A 19628-nucleotide genomic window follows, 5' to 3' on the forward strand; every position below is an offset into this window, starting at 1 on the left:
ATCAGGGACAGAGTATTTTGGTCCTAGTCCTGGCTCTGACACTAATATTAGGCGACTTACTTTACTTCTCCAAACCTTAGTTTCTTCTCTGCAACACAATGCTTTCAAGTCCTATTTTATCTCTCAAGTTTGGTGTGACCAATGGGGTGTAGTAAGTGTTCTTTGTACAAACAGGAGAGCATGGCATACAATGTTTCATTTAAATTCAGTTCCCAGGCCGGGCGCGGTGGCTCACACCTATAATCCCAGCACTTTGGGAGGCCGATGCGGGTGGATCACTAGGTCAAGAGATCGAGACCATCCTGGTCAACATGGTGAAACCCCGTCTCTACTAATAATACAAAATTTAGCTGTGCATGGTGTTGCAGCCTGTAGTCCCAGCTACTCAGGAGGCTGAGGCAGGAGAATTGCTTGAACCCAGGAGGCGGAGGTTGCAAGTGAGCCAAGATCACACCATTGCACTCCAACCTGGGTAATAAGAGCTAAACTCCATCTCAAAAAAAAAAAAAAATTCACTTCCCAATTATTGTAATGTGATGTTTTATAATATATTATTTTAAAATAATTTTCCCTTATGATTAAAAAATTACACATCAGTGGGGAAACCAGATAATACCTTGACCAGGTGATCAAAATTAACAACACCAATGAGGAGCAGATAGACTTGTACACCTCCAGACATGATATGCTGAATGTAATACAACACCACTTAGGTAATATTCTGGCCAAAAATGCATCATCTGAACCTAATCATGAGTAAGCATCAAGCAAACCCAAATTGATAGACGTTCTGTGAAATCATTGGCCTACTCTTAGAAAATGTCAGGGGCATGAAAGACAAAGAAAGGCTGAGAGAGTCATCCAGATAAAAGGACATTACAAAGACATGACGAGACTCCTAATACAAGATCCTGAACTAGATCCTACATGGAAAAAAATTTCTATAAAGACAGCATTGGGACAATTGACAAAATTAGAATGTAGGTAGATCAAACTAATGTATCAGTGTTAAAATTCCTAAATTTTATAACCATACCATTGATCTGTAAGAGAATATTTTTTGTTATTAGGATATACACTTTCAAGTATTATAAATAAAAGAGAATGACAACATAGCAAGACCCTGTATCTACAAAGAAAAGAAAAGAAAAGAAAAGAAAATTAGCCCAGTGTGGTGACCAGTAGTCCTAGCTACTCAGGAGGCTGAGGCAAGAGGACTGCTTGAGCCCAGGAGGTGGAAGCTGCAGTGAACCATGATTGCATCGCTGCAGTCCAGCCTGGGTGACAGAGTGAGAGCCTGTCTCTACAAAAAGAGAAAAAGAGAGAGAATGATATATGCAGACTTCCAAATGACTCCGGAAAATTAATGAATGACAGGGAAATTAATGAAGCAAATGTGGTAAAACGTTAAATATTGATGAATCCATATAAAGTGCATATGGGAATTTCTCATTCTATTCTTGCAAATTTTAATTGTAAGAATACTTTTCAATAAAAAGGCTTTTAAAAAGTTAAGCCTGGCATGATGGCTCATGCTTGTAATTCCAGCACTTTGGGATCGCTTGAGCCCGTGTGTTCGAGGCCAGTCTGGGCAACATAGTGAGACCTCATCTCTAAAACAAATTTTTTAAATGTGCCAAGCATGGTGACATGTGACTGTGGTCCCAGCTATGCAGGAGGCTGAGGTGAGAGGGATCGCTTGTGCCTGGGAGGTCAAGGCTGCAATGAGACATGCTTATGCTGCTGTACTCCAGCCTAGGCAATGGAGTGAGACCCTATCTCAAAATAAACAAATAAATAAAGCTATTTCATTGCATGTTCATTGCATAAATTTTTCAGAAGAAGAAAAGTCACTTACAATCCTACCATCCAGAGGTAACTGTTAACTTTTTGTGTGTACTCAATTTCTCTAGAAGAAATGAGTTCTTTGGTGACAACTGGGCAGCATGAGCATTTGTTGCACTTCAGCTCACAGGCACAGAGGAGGGGGAAAGGAGGCAGATTAGCCCCAGTTATTGGTTTGTTGGGGCCTGTAATCTAGTCTGATCAGTGGTTCCCAGGAGGAAGTCAGTTGGGAGCTTCTGGGAAAGATTTTCTCCCATACTTTCCTGCTGCGTGTGGCATGTTGTGTTGCATAAAGATGTTTGGAGCCATGGCAGCCACCTTGGAACCGTGAGGGGAGAGCCAAGAGAATGGAAGAAATGGTAACTCAGAGCAATGACATCATTGACCTGCTCAACTAACCAACCCTGGAACCACCCTCGCTGTGGATATTTTGCCATAATGATAAGTGGCCTTATTCCTTAAGCCAATATAATTTAGATATCCGGTTACAGATAAAAGCATCTCAACTGTTAAACCTCTACTTCTAAAGAAGTTAAGAAGTTACTGCAACCACTTGCTTTGCTTATTTATCCACACATGCAGCAAAAGCCCTTCCAAAAGCAAAAGAGTTATGAGACAAAATCTGATTTGTGAGCATATGGCAGTCTCACTAGCCAGAAGCTACTGGGACAGTGTGAGCTTCTACCCAGAAGGTGGGAAAGGAAGCCAACATCACTCTCTGGTATGGAGAGGCATCGAACACTAGAAAAAGTAAACGGACTTTAGGCTTGTTCTGCCTTCCGGAGAGGATTCAATTTGGGGATGAAGTGGAGAAAGCAGAAAACATTGGAGTCCCTGGAGTAGCTCACATCCCAGCTGGGTGGAGAGTGGGGCCTTTGGCCGTTCCTTGCCCATGTCAATGACCTTTGCATCCATATTGCTTGGGAATAGTGGTCAATGGCAGAGATGATGCCAGAGGACCAGGGTTGCAAGTGGTTTCCAAAATCTGTAGTACTGATAAAAGCTGCACTTGATATTTAATAAATTTTAGTTCATCGATTTGTTAATAGTTTTTGTTTGCTTGCTTGTTTGTTTTAGAGACAGGACCTCACTCTGTCACTGAGGCTGGAGTGCAGTGGCACAGTCATAGCCACTGCAGCCTTGAACTCCTGGGCTCAAGTGAGCCTCCCACCTCAGCCTTCTGAGTAGCTAGGACTACATGCACCTGCCTTCATTCCCAGCTGATCATTCATAAATATTTTGTGAACATTTACTATCTTTCTAAGCATTCCTGCTTTCATAGAACATACAGTCCAATTTGGGGAGGCTGTGTGTCACCTGAAAAGGACACATATTGCAGCCAGATAGATCTAGATCGAAATCCTGACACTACATTTTACAGTGGGACCCTAAACAAGTTTCTGCCCTGTGTGCCTCAATTACCTCATGTATAAAAATGGGGATAATAATAATAATACCTGGCTTATAAAGTAACTGTGAAGATTAAATCACAAAATGTGCATGAAGTCCTTCACACAGTGCATGAAGCAGTAATATTTTTAAAACAACTGACTGTTGCAGTTATTACATATTATTGTTATCTGTATATCCAGCCCATTTCCTCCCTGTGGTTACCTACCACTATTAAACTTTGATGCCCTCATCCTGGATACAACTTATTCCTTTTCCTCTTTAGCCTTTTAGTGATCAGACATGTTTTCTGATATTTTTTATATAATATGATATCTGTATAATCCAGTTTAGTCTATGCTCTTGTGGAGCTTACATTTTCATGGAAAGAGACAGATAAACAATAAACCTAATAAGTATATATTATGGTAGAGATCATGACAAAAAATAGAACAGGGCAGGTTTGGGAGAGGTGGGGTTGAGATGGGAGGAATGCAATTTTAGACATGATGGTTGTACAGACCTCATTAAGAAGATGACATTTTTAAATTCACTATTTTAAAGTGTACAATTCTGTGGTTCTTAGTATAATCAGAGTGGTACAACTATCAACAGCATCACATTTCAGAATACGTTCATCATTCCAAAAAGAAACTCCAAACCCATCTGCAGTCACTCCTCCCGACCTCTGACAGCCATTAATCTACTTTGTCTCTATGGATTTGCATATTCTAGACATTTTGTGTGAGTGGAATCACTCAACATGTAGACTTTTGTGTATGGCTTCTTTCACTTTACATAATGTTTTCCAAAGTCACTGTGTTGTAGCATGTATCAATACTTGTTCTTTTTTGCAGTTGAATAATAACTCCATTGTATTGGTATTCCACATTTTTTTAATCTATTCATCAGTTGATGGATATTTGGATTGTTTGTAGTTTTTGACTATTATGAATGCTGCTGCTATGAAAACTCACATAAAAATTTTTATGTGGAAACGTATTTTCAATTTTTTTGGATATATACCAAGGCGTGGAATTGGTGAAGGTATATGGTAACTTTAATTTTTTGAGTGTTTTCCAAAGTTGTCATATTATTTACATTCCACCAGCAATATAATAGTATTCTAATTTCTCCACATCCTCACCAACACCTACTATTATCTATCTTTTTTATTATAGTCAGGAAGATAACCTTTGAGCCAAGATTTGAAGGCACTGTGGGAGTAAATCATGGAGAACAGACTTCCAGGCAGAGGAACTGGCCCGCCCGAGCAAAACCCAGGAGACCAGAGTGTGCCTGATGTGTTCCAGGAACAGCAAGATGGACAGTGGAACTAGAGAAGTGTGATTGAGAGGACAAGTAGCATGGGATGAGGTGAGAGAGCCAAGAGAAGGCGGTGACCAAATACAAGTAGTTGAAAGGACTTTGGTGTTTACTTTGAAAGAAGTGGAATGTAACTGAAGGGGTTTAGCACAGAAAGGTGGCATGATTTGACCTGCATTATAAAAAAGTATCACTCTGACTGCTGAATTATATGTGGGCAAGGGTGGAATCAGGAGAACAAAAAGAAAATTGTGGTTTTTTTTTTTGCAACAATGGCAACATGCAAAGGTGGCTGGTATCAGGGAGGTGGTGAGAAGCAGTTGAATTCTGCATGTGTTTTAAGCAACGAGATTTCCTGACAGACTGAGAGTGGAATATGAAAAAGGAAGGAGTCAAGCAGGACTTCATGGTTTGTGGTTCACTTATTTTTACTTCAAGATATATCAGGAAGTGTATTGAAATTCATTTCTTCACTATTAGATCAAACCCAAAGTTCTTAATTAAGGCAATCTCACATGTTTAAAAATATTAATCATGATAATAATAATAATACTCAAAACCTATTAAACATCAGGTTCTTTAATCCAGTGATCTCATGAGGCAGGTATTATTTTTCTCAATTTATGTATGTGTAAACAAAATCGTGATGAATTACTGGCAGCTCCCCTAAATTTGGTCCCTGCTTCCAACATAGGATCAACCAGAGAAAGTCAAATATGCACCCCCTAATCAATCACCTGGGATGTCCCAATCAGGGTGTATCCAACCTTCCCTTTTTTCCATTCTAAAGCTTTCACACTCCTCTGTCTGCCTTTGAGTCTCTGCCAAAATGCAAGTGATGGATTCCTTTGCTATTGCAAGCTCTGAATAAATAGCCTCTGCTTGTTCTCATTTGACTTGTCTTTGTTTATTTCCACAAGTGTCTTAGGTTATGTTGCCTGGGAAAAGACTCTGAGAGAAAGACTTGCACACAGGTTTATTGGGGGACACTCACAGGGTGGACTCCTGTGGAGGGGATGGTAGGAGCAGAATTGGGCAGATGGAGATTAAATGTGATACAATTATACTAGAGACCTCTGCTGACCCCACGGGGAGCTCTGAGGCTAGGATGGCCCTTTGAAAAAGGTACCCTGGGTTAGGCATTGAAGGCAGACCACCTTAGAGAAGGAGAGGAACCTTAGGTGAGACAACCTTCTTTGACTAAGACCAAGTCCAAGGTAGGGTCTTAGCTATAAACTCTCAGCAGATGGGGAATGGTTGCTTGGATCTCCTTCCAGGGAGAGAGATTAGCTGACCCCATCCAAACACAGTTGACAGTGGATCATGTCTTGAATCCAACTTTAAAAATAAGTTCAAAGCTCCTTTCACTTCAGCATAGCTGTCTTCACCTAAAAACATGACAAATGGAGATTTTGTGAAACTCATGTTCTTTCCTCTGTCCAAAACCAAAACCATATTTGTGCAGTGATTCAGACATTTTTAGCAAATGATTTAAAGTACAGCGGTTGGCCCAATTGAATACAGCATTAAAATATCTGAAATAAAACCCAACGTGACCAACCCGAAGCAGTTAGCTGAATCACCACATGTAGACATTCATACCCTTTTAATATTTCAATACTTTGCTAAATGTTTCCCTTTCTCAATAAAGTACTGTGAATTCCAGCTTTCCAGCTTGAGATGCTGACAAATTGAAAATAAATTGATGTGAAAATATTACCATTCCCACTTCAAAGATATTCATCCCCCAGGGAAAAGTATTCAATTAAGTCAAAATCCTAATCAAATATGTCTTGGAAGTTAGTGAAATATTAATTTGTTCTTTAAAACAATCTAATTCTCTAACTTACTTTGTCATTAGTGTTATGTGATTATCACAAGATTTTAAGCTTTATTAAACTCATTACTTCTTTTTGAGATTTACAGGTAAATCAGCCAGTACTGTTTCTAGATATGGGAACTTACCTGAAGATTATAAAAAACATTCACCAAGTTCTATCTATAAATTTGTCTGAATAGTCCTTGTATCTGTAAACAAGATGATAACTGTGATTTTTAAAGATCTGTCAGCATATTCTCTCACTATCACAAGATCTTTTGAATATATTAGTCATTGCTCCCAGAGCTTTTGGCTTTTTACCCATGTGTCCTGGAAATTCTTTTGCACTCACCCTCTCACCCTGCTCTCAAAGAACCTTGATTAACCTTGTATGGGATCTCAGCTAATTTCTAATCCCAGGTATCTTTTGCCCACAGAACATGGTGTTCTAAAACTTTGAATTATAAGAATTGTTAGGGGAATCTATTAAAATAAAGGATATCAGAGATTCATTTCATATTTAAAGAATCAGAACTTCTGGAGGTGATACTCAGACAAATGTATAATTAAATGCCTCTTTTTGGAATTCTGTTAAATATCACAGCTTGAGAACCACTTGCAAACAAATTACACATTTCTAGCAACCGATATGCCTAGTTTTCTGCCTACAGAATATCGAGATAAAAGCGATGTTTGGAATCCATTCTTTTCAGCAGCTGCATACATAATGGCAATCTATGAAAGTAGAAGCAACAGGCTGGACTTGGCCAACAGCGATCCATCTGTATAATAAGACCTATTAAAAATGATGACAATATAAATGCAAATAATAGGGGCTGATCTGAGAAAAATATCTGTAGAAGAAATTGGCATGGCCTAGTGATTGCTGGAACATAAAAGAAAGATAATAAAGGAGTTGAAAATTACTTCAAGGGTGTGGGAAGATGGAGGCGTCGGAAAAGTGGCTGTGATTGAAATTATTGAACAGATAAATATTAAATATAGCTCTGAGGTGAGGTGATAGGGAGACTGCAAAGATAAAAACCACATAGTTTAATTTACTTCAACAGGTATTTATAAACTACATACAAACTATGTGCACTGCATTTTCCTACAGTGTACCAAGGCATAGTTCCCAAATTTGGATTTTTATTTTTAAAAATAAAGTTCCTGAGCCAGGCACGGTGGCTCATGTCTGTAATACCAACACTTTGGGAGGCCGAGGTGGATGAATCACCTGAGGTCAGGAGTTTGAGACCAGCCTGGCCAACATGGTAAAACCCTGTCTCCACTAAAAATACAAAATTAGTTGGGCATGGTGATGTGCACCTGTAATCCCAGCTACTTGGGAGGCTGAGGCAGGAAAATCACTTGAACTTGGGAGGCGAAGGTTGCAGTGAGCCGAGATGGCACCATTGTACTCCATCCTGGGTAACAAGAGTGAAACTCTGCCTCTAAATAGATAAATAAATGAATAAACTTCCTGGATCCTGCATCAGCTCTACTGAATCCAAATATCTGGGAATGGGGGAAGTCTCTAATGTACAAAGCAATCAGTGCATTCAATCAATGGGCCCGCATTTGGGAATCACTATTCCAGACATAGTGTTTGTCTTTAAGGAATGTACAAACTGGTATGGTGAGCTCTATGCTGTATCAACTTCTAACTTTGTCTAATGCTCCTAGCTTCTAAATTTTACTAATGCTTTTTCTTTTCTCTAAGATGCTTTTTTGTCATCCCTGCCATAAAAATATTATCTATCCTTCAAAATCTAGTCAAATACGAGGGGAACTGGGACCATATTACATATCTCCCTTCCAACTTCACATCTATTACACAACAAAATACCATAAAATCCACCCTCATAATGTCTGCTTCATTCATGGTCTTTGCATTTCCAGCCCCACCTTTTTAGCTCGCCTGTACCACTGAATGGCCTTTTAACCACACTTGCACTCCAACTGCCCTCCTACTCTAATTTATCCTTTAATGGTTCTATTTAATATGATTCCTGCACATTTTAATTATAAGTGTTTTTTATATTAAAAATAAATGTTAGCATTTTCCCATTACCTACAAAATTAGGGATAAAACACTCTAGTCTGGCATTCAAAATTCTCCACTGTATCAGTTAGACTTCCTTTGATTGTAAGCAACAGAACCTGTCTGGCTAATTTAAGTAGAAAAATATATGGAATTGTTTACAAAATTGAAGGTCCAATAATTTCCATTTTTGTGTGTGATTTTTTAAAAAAATCTCATTTAAAGAGAGTGACTGATGCAACGTATTTCCAGCTCTTATTAATAATAGGAAGACAGGGAACACTGGCAGAAAGACTGCCTATAATTATGCTTGCTGGGAATAGTTCTTTCAAAGCAAAATTCGGGTGCTGTTATCAAAAGACGAAACAAATGTGAAGGAGAAAAGCCAAGAAATGCCAACTATCTCCAAAATAGGGCTCCAATTCAATTGAAGTAAAACTGGATACCATGGAGGGGAAAGAATTTTAAGCTTTCTTTTTTGAGACATCAGAGGTCAAAATGGAGACGATAACCATGGGAGATAATACTTTATCATCTCAACATACCCCATGTTGGGGGAGAAGAAAAGCTAATGGTTTGAAGAAAATGTTTTCAACAAAGTGTGGAATGATTCGAGAAGGCATTGTGACTCATGAGGCTAAAGATAAGCTGTTTACATTTTTGTATGTGACCAGTCAACTTCTGTATAATTACAGTGTTCTTTACAAAAACATTGTACAGTATTTTTTGAAAAATAAGTTAGCCAGCACACTACAGGAACAGCCAGAATTTTTACTGGGGAGAAAATTAGTAGGGTGACAGTAATTTCTGTATCTTTAGGAGGGTAACAAGTCTTCCACTTCCAAATTCAAGAAAGGCTCTATCACCTCCGTAGGTGCCACACGGTGCAGCACCCAAGCATTCTCAGAAGCGCCCTTTCAGAAACGTTTTTAGAAACATAGCATCAAAAAATAGTATGTAACATAAAACTCCAGTGACGATGAGGGCATGAAACATGATGAAAATCCTCAGTGCATGTTTCCTACAAAGAGAGAAAACATGTGTGTTAAAAAAAATTATGAAAATAATCACATTGATAGATTCCTGGCGCCTCCACCCCGGTAGCTCTATAACTTCAACTAAGTAATTGAGTTTCTCTTGACTTCAGTTTACGTTTGCAAAAGCAGTAGGTTGGAATGGAGGAGCACTTATTTCTGTCCATGGTAGGTCTGGCATTGGAATTTAAAGATTCTATAACCATGAAACAATAAAACCCCTGGATATTGTGGGGTTCTTTCCTTTGAAATGTCCTTTTCACATTCTAGCAGGTTATTGCAATCTTTACCTCACTGTTGAGGTAAATAATGCCTCTTCTGGGGCAAATAAAGGCCCAAGCAGTTAGATTTTCTCCAGGACATAAAGTATAATGTGATAAAAGGAATTGAGAGATCTTTGTCCCTGGGTTTTGTCCTGGTACTAGACTTTTATTTACAATGTAATAGAAGCTTTTTTAAATCCTTGAGGACCCCTCCTTCTGGGTTGCATCTATGGAACCATATAAATATTTTATTTATATGATTCTAAGTCCTTGCATTACTATTTTCTAGTTATAAATGTGATACATGATTAGGGTAGAAAATCCAGAAGAACACAAAGAAGAAATGTCATAGATAATTCAAGTGCTGAGATAATTACCATCTCTAATACATCAGAAGAGAAAATCTAGAGCATAACGCAGGCCATAAATCAATTTTGTGACCTACCTCAATGAGTTTTAAACCCGAGCCAAGTTTCTTGCTATTATCCCCACTGTCTATCACTTGGCAGTTCCACACATAATTGCTTTCACTTCACACATTTATTAAAGAGTCAATGTTCTTAAGATACTCTGTTAGGAAGGGGCTTAGAGAGCTGATAACAGGAAGCAAATGTGTCCTGCCATCCAGGAGCACCAAAGGCAGATTTGTTCTTTCTTATGAGAAGAGAAACAACTCACTACAAAAACATATCTAGTAAATAAACACTGTTCCTCCTAAATTTAAAAACCAGTCATCTTTGGAAATACTAAACTATGACATTTTCAAAGAAACACATTTTAACATTAAGTTTTTGGAAAGTAAACAAATTTTCTAAATCAAAGATAATATGGAAAACAGAGAAATGAAGAAACTATAATCTCATCACCCAAATATAACCAGATACATTTTTAATATTTTTTCCTTTCTTCCATTTATTCATTCATTCTTTTTGTCTTAGTTTTTAGTTTAATTTTTCCCTTTTGTTTATACTTGTCTAATTTTTTCTGTCCTGTGGTAAATACTCTTGGTACAGTTAAATTCATATTTATTTCTTGACAGGAATGAATCATTTGATTTTTATTTACAAAAATCAATACAATTAAAAAATTTAAAATTTCTATTACTAAGCATGGTGTTTATTTTAAAAGATCCAGACATTTTTTTTCGGAAAAAATTATAGTTACTAAATTAAATTGAGGGTTTTCATATCACCTGTACAAAACCAAAAAATGTCTCACTAATAATTTTATTCATTTTAGGCTTATCTTCTGTAAAGAATAAAATATTCTTTTAACTTTTGAATACTATTTATTTTACTTTTCAAACCTTGCCATGTGTAAAACCTTTGATCTTTTCTAATATTTCCACGTTATTTATGGTCAGTACATAGGGGATGACCATAAAGGGAACTGAAGGGCCAGCGGACATTATCAATAAAAGGCCACCTTGTGAAGCTAAAAATCAATTCATAATGATTGAATTAATCTATAAGACAAACTTCTTCAAGATGTTAGTATATAAATATGCTTCAGTTAAACCAATGTGTTTCCAGTTCTCTAACAAGAGATTGGGCAAAATTTCAGGCAATCTTAATTAGAATGTAATCATGTGAGAAAAAGATGAGCAACTCAACCTGATTATAATCCTCCCATATAAGATGATAAAGCAATAAGTGAAAGGCATTCAGCTATTTACTTATTTGTTTGGCCGGTTGGTTTTGAGTTATTAGTCACATACTGTAAAATTCACCTGACACATTGTACAATCCGGAGGCTTTTGGTTTATTCACAAGGCTGTACAATCATCATCACCACTATCTAATTCCAGGAAATTTTCATCACCCCGAAAAGAAACCCCATTCACTGAAGCAGTCGCTATCTCCCTATTCCCCAACACTCTGTGCCTGGCAACCATGAATCTACTTTTGATCTATTCGGATTTTCCTACTTTGAACATTCATATAAATGGAATCATTTCAATATTCCTTTGTATGTGGCTTTCATTGGATGTAATGTTTTCTAAGATCATGTAGATATATCAGTACTTCATTCTTTTTTGCAGCTAAATAAATACTTCACTTGTGGCTACACCATATTTTGTTTTTCCATTCATCAGTTAATGGATATTTGTGGATTGTTTCTACTTTTTGGCTATTATGAATAATGCTGACACGAACATTTGTATACAGGCTTTTTGTGGACACACATCCTTAGTTCTTTTGAGTATATATCTAAGAGTATAATTGCTGAATCATGTGGTAATTCTATATTTAACTGTTTTAGAAACTGCCAAATTGTTTTCAAAAGTGGTTGTACCATTTTACAATCCCACTAGTGATATACGAGTTCCAATTTCTCCACATCCTCTTCAGTGCTAGTTATTGTCTGTCTTTTTTACTGTAGTCATCTTAGTGGATGTTAAGTGATATCTCACTGTGGTTCACTGTGGTTTTGATTTACATTTTTTTAATGCTGAACATCTTTTCTCGTGCTTGTTGACCATTTGTGTGTCTTCTTTGAAGAAATGTGTATCCAAGTCATTTGCCTATTTTTCAAACTGGGTTGTTTATCTTTTTGTTGTTGAGTGTCAGAGTTCTTTTTTTTTCCCGCAGTTGAAAAATGTTCTTAATGTTCTTGTGTTTGCATCATGGTTGTAAAAAAAAAAGGCAAACAATGCTAGTCACCACTCTGGTAAAAACATACGGTGTTCAAAGCTAAGCAGGATTACATCCTTTCGAGAGGTTTTATTCCAGGGATACAGAACCCCTTGGCCATGACAGCCTCTACTGCTTCACACAGCCGTGCACACCACATGTTCACCTTCAATACCTCTCCAGTCCTGCTGATCTTTCTCCACACAATAGCATGATAATAGAACTCTGTGAAAGCAGTTGCCAGCTAATATATAGAACAGCAAGAGTGTGCAGAAAGGAGTCATCTAAAATCTTTTGCAGTATCTCAGGAAATCATAAAATGCACCGGCCTTGTTTCCATTCCTCCTCATGATACAAAATAATCTTGGTCTGTCAAGCAGTGTTTTGGAGCATCTCTTCATCAATATTGGCCATGTTTGCAGTAGACCTGGTTCTAGTGAAACCATGCAAAAAGTAAGCAGCTGTATTTCCTCGGTCATCTAGCATTTTGTCAAATGAGAAGATGTCAGTCAACCGGTTATGGGAAAGTTCAGTTTATTTAATACAGCCATAAGCAACAGATGTCTAAGAAGCCTTCAATTCCTCTGCAGTTAAGACCTTGTCTCTTACTTTTTCTTTCAATTTGTCCATGGATCATTATTGTCCTTACTCGAGGCCTATGAGATGAATTGTTTCATCTGAATATATATTAAACATCTTGTCTTCCCCTAGTATCACACTGAATCCAGCATGGGAGACTTGAGTTACTTTAGGGTCATACCAACCAATCATTTGAGCAGCAGAAAGTATTGTCTGGAAGTGTAGAGATTGTCCACTGTCCACCCATAGATAACCATATCTGCTTTTCCCTCAAATAGTATTTGTTCAAGAGCAGCCAGATCAGATGCATCATAGTTATAACCTCCATCTGATTTTTTTTTTTTCCGGAAACAGGTCTCACTCTGCTACCCAAGCTGGAGTGCAGTGGCATGATCTCAAGGCTCACTGCAGCCTTGGCTTCCCCGGCTCAAGTGATCCTCCCACCTCAGTCTCCCAAGTAGCTAGGACTACAGGCATGTGTCATTAATTTTTTTTTTTTTGGTAGATACAAGATTTCGTCATGTTACCCAGGCTGGTCTGGAACTCCTGGGGCTCAAGTGATCCACTTGCCCCAGTCTCCCGAAGTGCTCGGATTACAGACGTGAGCCACTGTACTCAGTCTCCATCTGATTTTACCATAGTTAATGCTATGGAAAATCCTGGGACCAACACAAACTTTCTGCCCTCATCCACTTGCACAGATCATCTATCATCAAATTCCTTTACATCATTCATCCTATCTTGATAGAAGGGATTCCCTCTATTCATTAAAGCGATGTCCAGAGCATCATAGATTTTACTAACCTCTTGGCAGGAGACATCACAGATAAACATCCAAGCTCTTATAATATCTAGGTTTTTACTCTGGAACAGAATGACACACTGATATGCTCATTTCTTAAACTCCTCTTCAGTATCAAATCTCTTAGATTACTTATAAAAGGCCTGAAGATTCCCAATAGAAGGTGAAGCTGTTAGATAAGCTGGAAATTTATTTTGCAGGTGAGCAATATGCATGCCAAACTGGGTCCCCAGTCTCCTACATGGTTTAACTTGAGCACATCATATGCTGCAAATTCTAAGAGGTGGCATATGCTCTCTCCTATAATGGTTGACCTGTGGTAGCATCTCAGTATATGTCAAGTTCCAAAATTATGAAGACAAATTCATGCTTTTATGTACCTCTTGGAATATTAGGAGAAGACACATGTGAAAAATTTAATTTCAGTAACATGCTATGGGCTCTCTGACAGGATTATGTGCAAGATGTGCACATAAACTTTTACAACTCAACAGCAAAAAATAAAAATAAAAAAACAGAAAAACAATTTTTTTTAATGGGCAAAGGACTTGATAGAAGACAGAGCTGAGATTCTGCTTGGGTTGGGGGCTGGAGGTAAAGAATAAAAAATGTTTCCTTAGAGGAAATTATTGCTCAGAGTGTAAATGGTGGTGTGGCATCTCCTGAACAGGATCCAAAGAGCCAGCATTTTCTGGTCATGTGTTTCCAGTACTGTCCAAGGGGAAGGCATCCTGCCCAGCAAACAAAACTTTTCAAATTTCTTATTGGTTATGTTCTTTTGGTGGAGGCAGTTGCCTCATCATGTGTAGATACCATCTTTTAAGATTTTAAATAGAGAGAGATTTTAGAGACAGAGATACATATAGATATATAGAGATAAATCTATTTATATCTCTCTATACCTAAATCTCTTTCTATATATCTATAGAGATATAGAGAGAAACTTCTCCAAATTTGTAGCCATCATGGGAAGAAAATTTAAAATTAAAGTATTGACTTAATGTTGTTTGAAAGAGTCTTCAGGCAAAAAGGAACAGACTAACTAAAAATATAATTGACATTAGTAGCCACCCACAGGAGGTCTCTGATCATATATCTTTGGTCATATATCCTTAGATTTATCTAAAGCAATAAGAAAGCAATTTATATCTACATATTGAATGCAATAGATCTTTATCTAAATAAGAAAAATACTATGACTCCAATAACATATTGACTTTTAAAGAACATAGATAATTTACAAAAGAAAATAAAACATTTTGATCAACACTTGAAACAAAATCGGTCTCAGCAGAATCCATACATTTTGGGGCCTTCATCCAGTCCTGCATAGCCTGTTGTTCTGACTTGCCACACTGTAATGGGAGGAAGAGAGTTCTGTACTGAAAAGGATGCCGGGGCCTGAGGAAGCAGGGCCTCCATCTCCTCCATGTCTGTTTCTTCAGAACTGCGAAACTCAGTGTCCTCTGCCTCCATTTGATACATCCTCAGCTTTGCATTTAGCAGTTTCACATTCTTGCAAAATTCCTGAAAAAAAAAAAAGAGCAATCAAGTACAAGAACAGAAAATGAAATACCGCATATTCTCACTCATGGGTGGGTGATGAAAAATGAGAACACATGGATACAGGGAGGGGAGTACTAAACACTGGGCTGTATTGGGGGGAAAAGGGGAGGGCCAGCGGTGGGGGGGAGCTGGGGAGGGATAGCCTGGGGAGAAATGACAAATGTGGGTGAAGGGGAGAAAGGAAGCCAAAACACACTGCCATGTGTGTACCTATGCAACTGTCTTGCATGTTCTGCACATGTACCCCAAAACCTAAAATGCAATAAAAAATTTAAAAAAAAAATCTAAATGTCTCCAAGTCTTTCTATAGATAATGCAGAGTGCTTTTCCTCTGGATCACCTCAGGGACTCACATGAGAAATCACACATAGGAAAAGATCATTGGCAGGTGCACCTTGAATGGAAGGAGACTTACGCATTCACAGTGTAAGGTAGCACCACAGTAGAAAACTAAGCAAAATCCACATGCTAATTTTTAACCACTAGATTATTAATGTAGAAAGGTATCCTTGTACTGAATTCCTCTACTCAATTTGTTCATCTTTGCAAAGTATATTTATTGGGTGAGTACTGCTACCAGCTTCTAAGATACAGTGTTAACAAAATAGACAAAGAATGCAATCTATTACAGGGGCTGAGGGCAAGTGATAAACACTAAACACATACATACATTCTATATTACATGTTAAGGTACATGCTAAAGAGAAAACAAATAGGGTGTGGGATCAGTGAGTGGCTGAGGTTTGGTGATGGGGTCATCTACTTGAGATAGGTGGGATGAGTCAGCCTCAGAGCAGCTGACGTTCATTCTTGAATGAAGATATACATGAAAAATGATACATTTATTCTTTCATTGTTTCATTCACCCAATCACATTTACCTCAATGTCTAAGATCTTGTGGGAGGAATTCAAAGATGAAGTTATTTTTTGAGGTAAAGGATATTAGGAGACGTCTTGATGAATAGATGACCTGTGAACTGAGCCTTGAAGAATGGGTAATGTGTAGACATGAAAGGCAAGCACCAGATAGTGGGATGAGAAGTAGAGGTAGCACAGGGTATGAGAGCTTGGGAGTACACTGGAACTGCAAATGTTCTGTTGGCCCAGCAGAAGGCCAGAGGGGAGGAAGAAGGCCATAAGACTAGAAACCATCATTCTCAGCAAACTAACACAGGAACAGAAAACCAAACACCACATCTTCTCACTCTTAAGTAGGAGTTGGACGATGAGAACATATGGACACAGGGAGGTGAACATCACATACCCAGGCCTGTCAGGGGTTGGGGGGCCAGGAGAGGGATAGTATTAGGAGAAATACCTAATGTAGATAACGGGTTGATGGGTGCAGCAAACCGCCATGGCACATGTATACCAATGTAGCAAACATACATGTTCTGCACATGTATCCCAGAACTTAAAGTATAATATTAATTTTAAAAATAAATAAAAATTTAAAAAAAGAAAGAGACCAGTATGTGTTGCACCATCACTCTAGGCAAAGAATGACCACTGTATTTAGATATAAATTATCTGATCTTACCATCGTTGGAATTGTGTAACTGAAATCTTACCTCCATTCTTTCCATGACTTTCTTCTTTAATTTATAAGTTTCATTACAAGCATTCGCCTAAAAAGACATCCACAATTCTCAGTAAAGTGAAATTTATATTTTTCTGGTTTGTACAATAAAATCTCACTTATTCTGACAACCCTTATAAAGTGCTTCATCGAAATTTACTTTTACTCAGTAAACTTCTTTCTCTTAGAGCAAATTCATGGTGTAATTATAACTTGCAGACTGTAAGTGGATTAACAAGATTATTTTCAATACTTCAGAAGTATGCATTTATACAACAGCAGTTAATAAGAATGCATGCTTCCCTCTACTCATTACTCCTTCCTTGCTTCTTAAAAAACTTCTGCCAGGACACAAATTGAAGAAACATAGTTATGTTTCTGAGAAAGTATTTCTTTTAAATATTTAAAATTTAAAAATTTGTGAATGTAAGTCTTCAGTATGTCAGATTGAATATTCAGGCCCAACAGCTTTGCAAAAAAGCTGTCCACAAAGAGATCTGGTTCTTTTTCTCTACTCATGTCTCCTACAGGTTGCCAGGTAGAGATAACAGATGGCTTTAGCTGGTTTCTGTCAGTAAGTACAAAACAGAGGCTAAAAGCAAACCATCACTTTCTAAGACATGAATGCCAGTTGTACGTGCATCACAAGTAAAGAATGCCTTTAAAGCTTTGAAATTAATCATACAGTAAGAGACATTCAGGATACCCTGAAAAGCAGAGCTATAGTAGGAAAAGGAGTATACTGGGATTCAAGAAAAATGAATTCTAAAGATGACACTTATAGAAATTGATTTTTTTTTTTTTTTGAAACAAGGTGTCACTCTGTCATCCAGGCTGGAGTGCAGTGGTGTGATCATGGCTCATTGCAGCCTCTGGTGATCCTCCCACTTCAGTCTCCTGAGTAGCTTGACTACGGGCATGTGCCACCATGCCCAGCTAGTTTTTTAAATTTTTTGTAATGATGGGGTCTCTTTCTTTTCTTTAACTTTTATTTTAGGTTTAGGGGTACATGTGAAGGTTTGTTACATAGGTAAATTTATGTCATGCGGTTTGCTATACAGATTATTTTATCACCCAGGAATTAAGCCCAGTAACCAACAGTTATTCTTTCTGCTCCTCTCCCTCCTCCCACCCTCTACCCTCAAATAGACCCCAGAGTCTGTTTCCTTCTTTGTGTTCATAAGTTCTCATCATTTGGCTCCCACTTATAAGTGAGAAAATGTGGTATTTGATTTTCTGTTCTTGAGTTAGTTTGCTGAGAATAATGACCTCCAGCTCCATCCATGTTCCCACAAAAGACACAATCTCATTCTTTTTTATGGATGCACAGTATTCCATGGTGTATATGTATCACATTTTCTTTATCCAATCTGTCACGGATAGGATTTTAGGTTAATTCTATATCTTAGCTATTGTGAATAGTGCTGCAATGAACATTCATATTCATGTGTCTTTATGGTAGAATGATTTATATTCCTCTGGGTAGATACACAATAATGGGATTGCTGGGTTGAATGGTAGTTCTGCTTTTAGCTCTTCGAAGAATAACCACACTGCTTTCCACAATGGTTGAACTAATTTACACTCTCACCAACAATGTGTAAGTGTTCCCTTTTCTCCACAACCTCACCAACATCTATTATTTTTGGACTTTTTAATAATAGTGATTCTGACCAGTGTGTGAGATGATATCTCACTGTGGTTTTGATTTGCATTTCTCTAATAATCAGTGATCCTGAGCTTTTTTGCATGTTTCTTGGCCATACGTATGTCTTCTTTTGAAAAATGAAGACAGGGTTTCATCATGTTGCCCAGGCTGGTCTTGAACTCCTGAGCTCAAGCAACCCGCCTTGGCCTCCCAAAGTGCTAGGATTATAGACATGAGGCACCATGCCCAGCCTCAGAAATGCTTAAAGAAATACTTGCAAGAGCAATCAAAGGCATGGATTTTTGAGGCATAGTCTGTAATGGTAAACATTGATTATAAAGCCCCAAATATCCAACAAAATAAAATTAATAATTCAAAGATCAAGCCCTGCATTATATTGGAGTGAAAAAAAGTAAAATGACATCTACTAGCAGAGAAAATTGTTGAAGAAAAAATGCTAAGTGCTGAAGCAGTTGCAAAACAATACGTATAATATGATCCCATCAAAACAACAATGTGTAAATATATGTATAAAAATGGGAAGAATATAAATATACTGACATGTTCATTGTGTTTGTCTTTAAGGGAGGAGGATTAGTTTTCATTTTTATATGAAATCATTTTATAGTGTTTTGTTAAAATAAGCATGCCGCCAGCCATGGTGGCCCACGCCTGTCATCCCAGCACTTGGGAGGCCGAGGTAGATGGATTGCTTGAGGTTAGGAGTTCAAAACCACCCTGGCCAACATGGTGAAACCCCTTCTCTACAAAAAATACAAAAAAGTGAGCCAGCTGTGGTGGCGTGCCCCTGTAGTCCCAGCTACTGGGGAGACTGAGGTGCAAGGATCACTTGAACCTGGGAGGTGGAGGCTGCAGTGAGCTGAGATGGTGCCATTGATCTCTGGGCAACAGAATGAGACTCTCTATCTCACAAAAAAAAATTATATATATGTAATATATATACACATGCTTATATATATTAAAAAATTATATATGTAATATATATATACACACACACACACATACATATAATCAGCATGCCTTACTTCTTTTAGAAGAAAAAATACATGTGTACATGTTTGTGTGTGTGTGTGTGTGTG

At 37.8% G+C, this 19628-nt stretch overlaps 1 protein-coding gene and 2 pseudogenes across 1 annotated transcript in view; all 3 read right to left on the reverse strand.

The window, feature by feature from the left end:
* Window positions 1–9031: 9031 nt before the first annotated feature.
* Window positions 9032–19628, reverse strand: part of SMCO2 (single-pass membrane protein with coiled-coil domains 2) — a 31839-nt gene continuing 21242 nt past the window's right edge. The window contains 5 exon segments of the mRNA XM_035255989.3: window positions 9032–9294; window positions 9297–9345; window positions 9348–9444; window positions 15086–15261; window positions 16873–16929. Coding sequence (XP_035111880.3) covers window positions 9239–9294; window positions 9297–9345; window positions 9348–9444; window positions 15086–15261; window positions 16873–16929 — 435 coding nt within the window. The 3' untranslated portion in view covers window positions 9032–9238.
* On the reverse strand, window positions 12424–13294 carry LOC144577729 (arginine--tRNA ligase, cytoplasmic pseudogene; annotated as a pseudogene).
* Window positions 13293–14071, reverse strand: LOC144577730 (arginine--tRNA ligase, cytoplasmic pseudogene; annotated as a pseudogene).

This window comes from Callithrix jacchus, chromosome 9 (genome assembly GCF_049354715.1).
Source record: "Callithrix jacchus isolate 240 chromosome 9, calJac240_pri, whole genome shotgun sequence".
In the NCBI taxonomy this organism is placed as follows: Eukaryota; Metazoa; Chordata; class Mammalia; order Primates; family Cebidae; genus Callithrix; species Callithrix jacchus.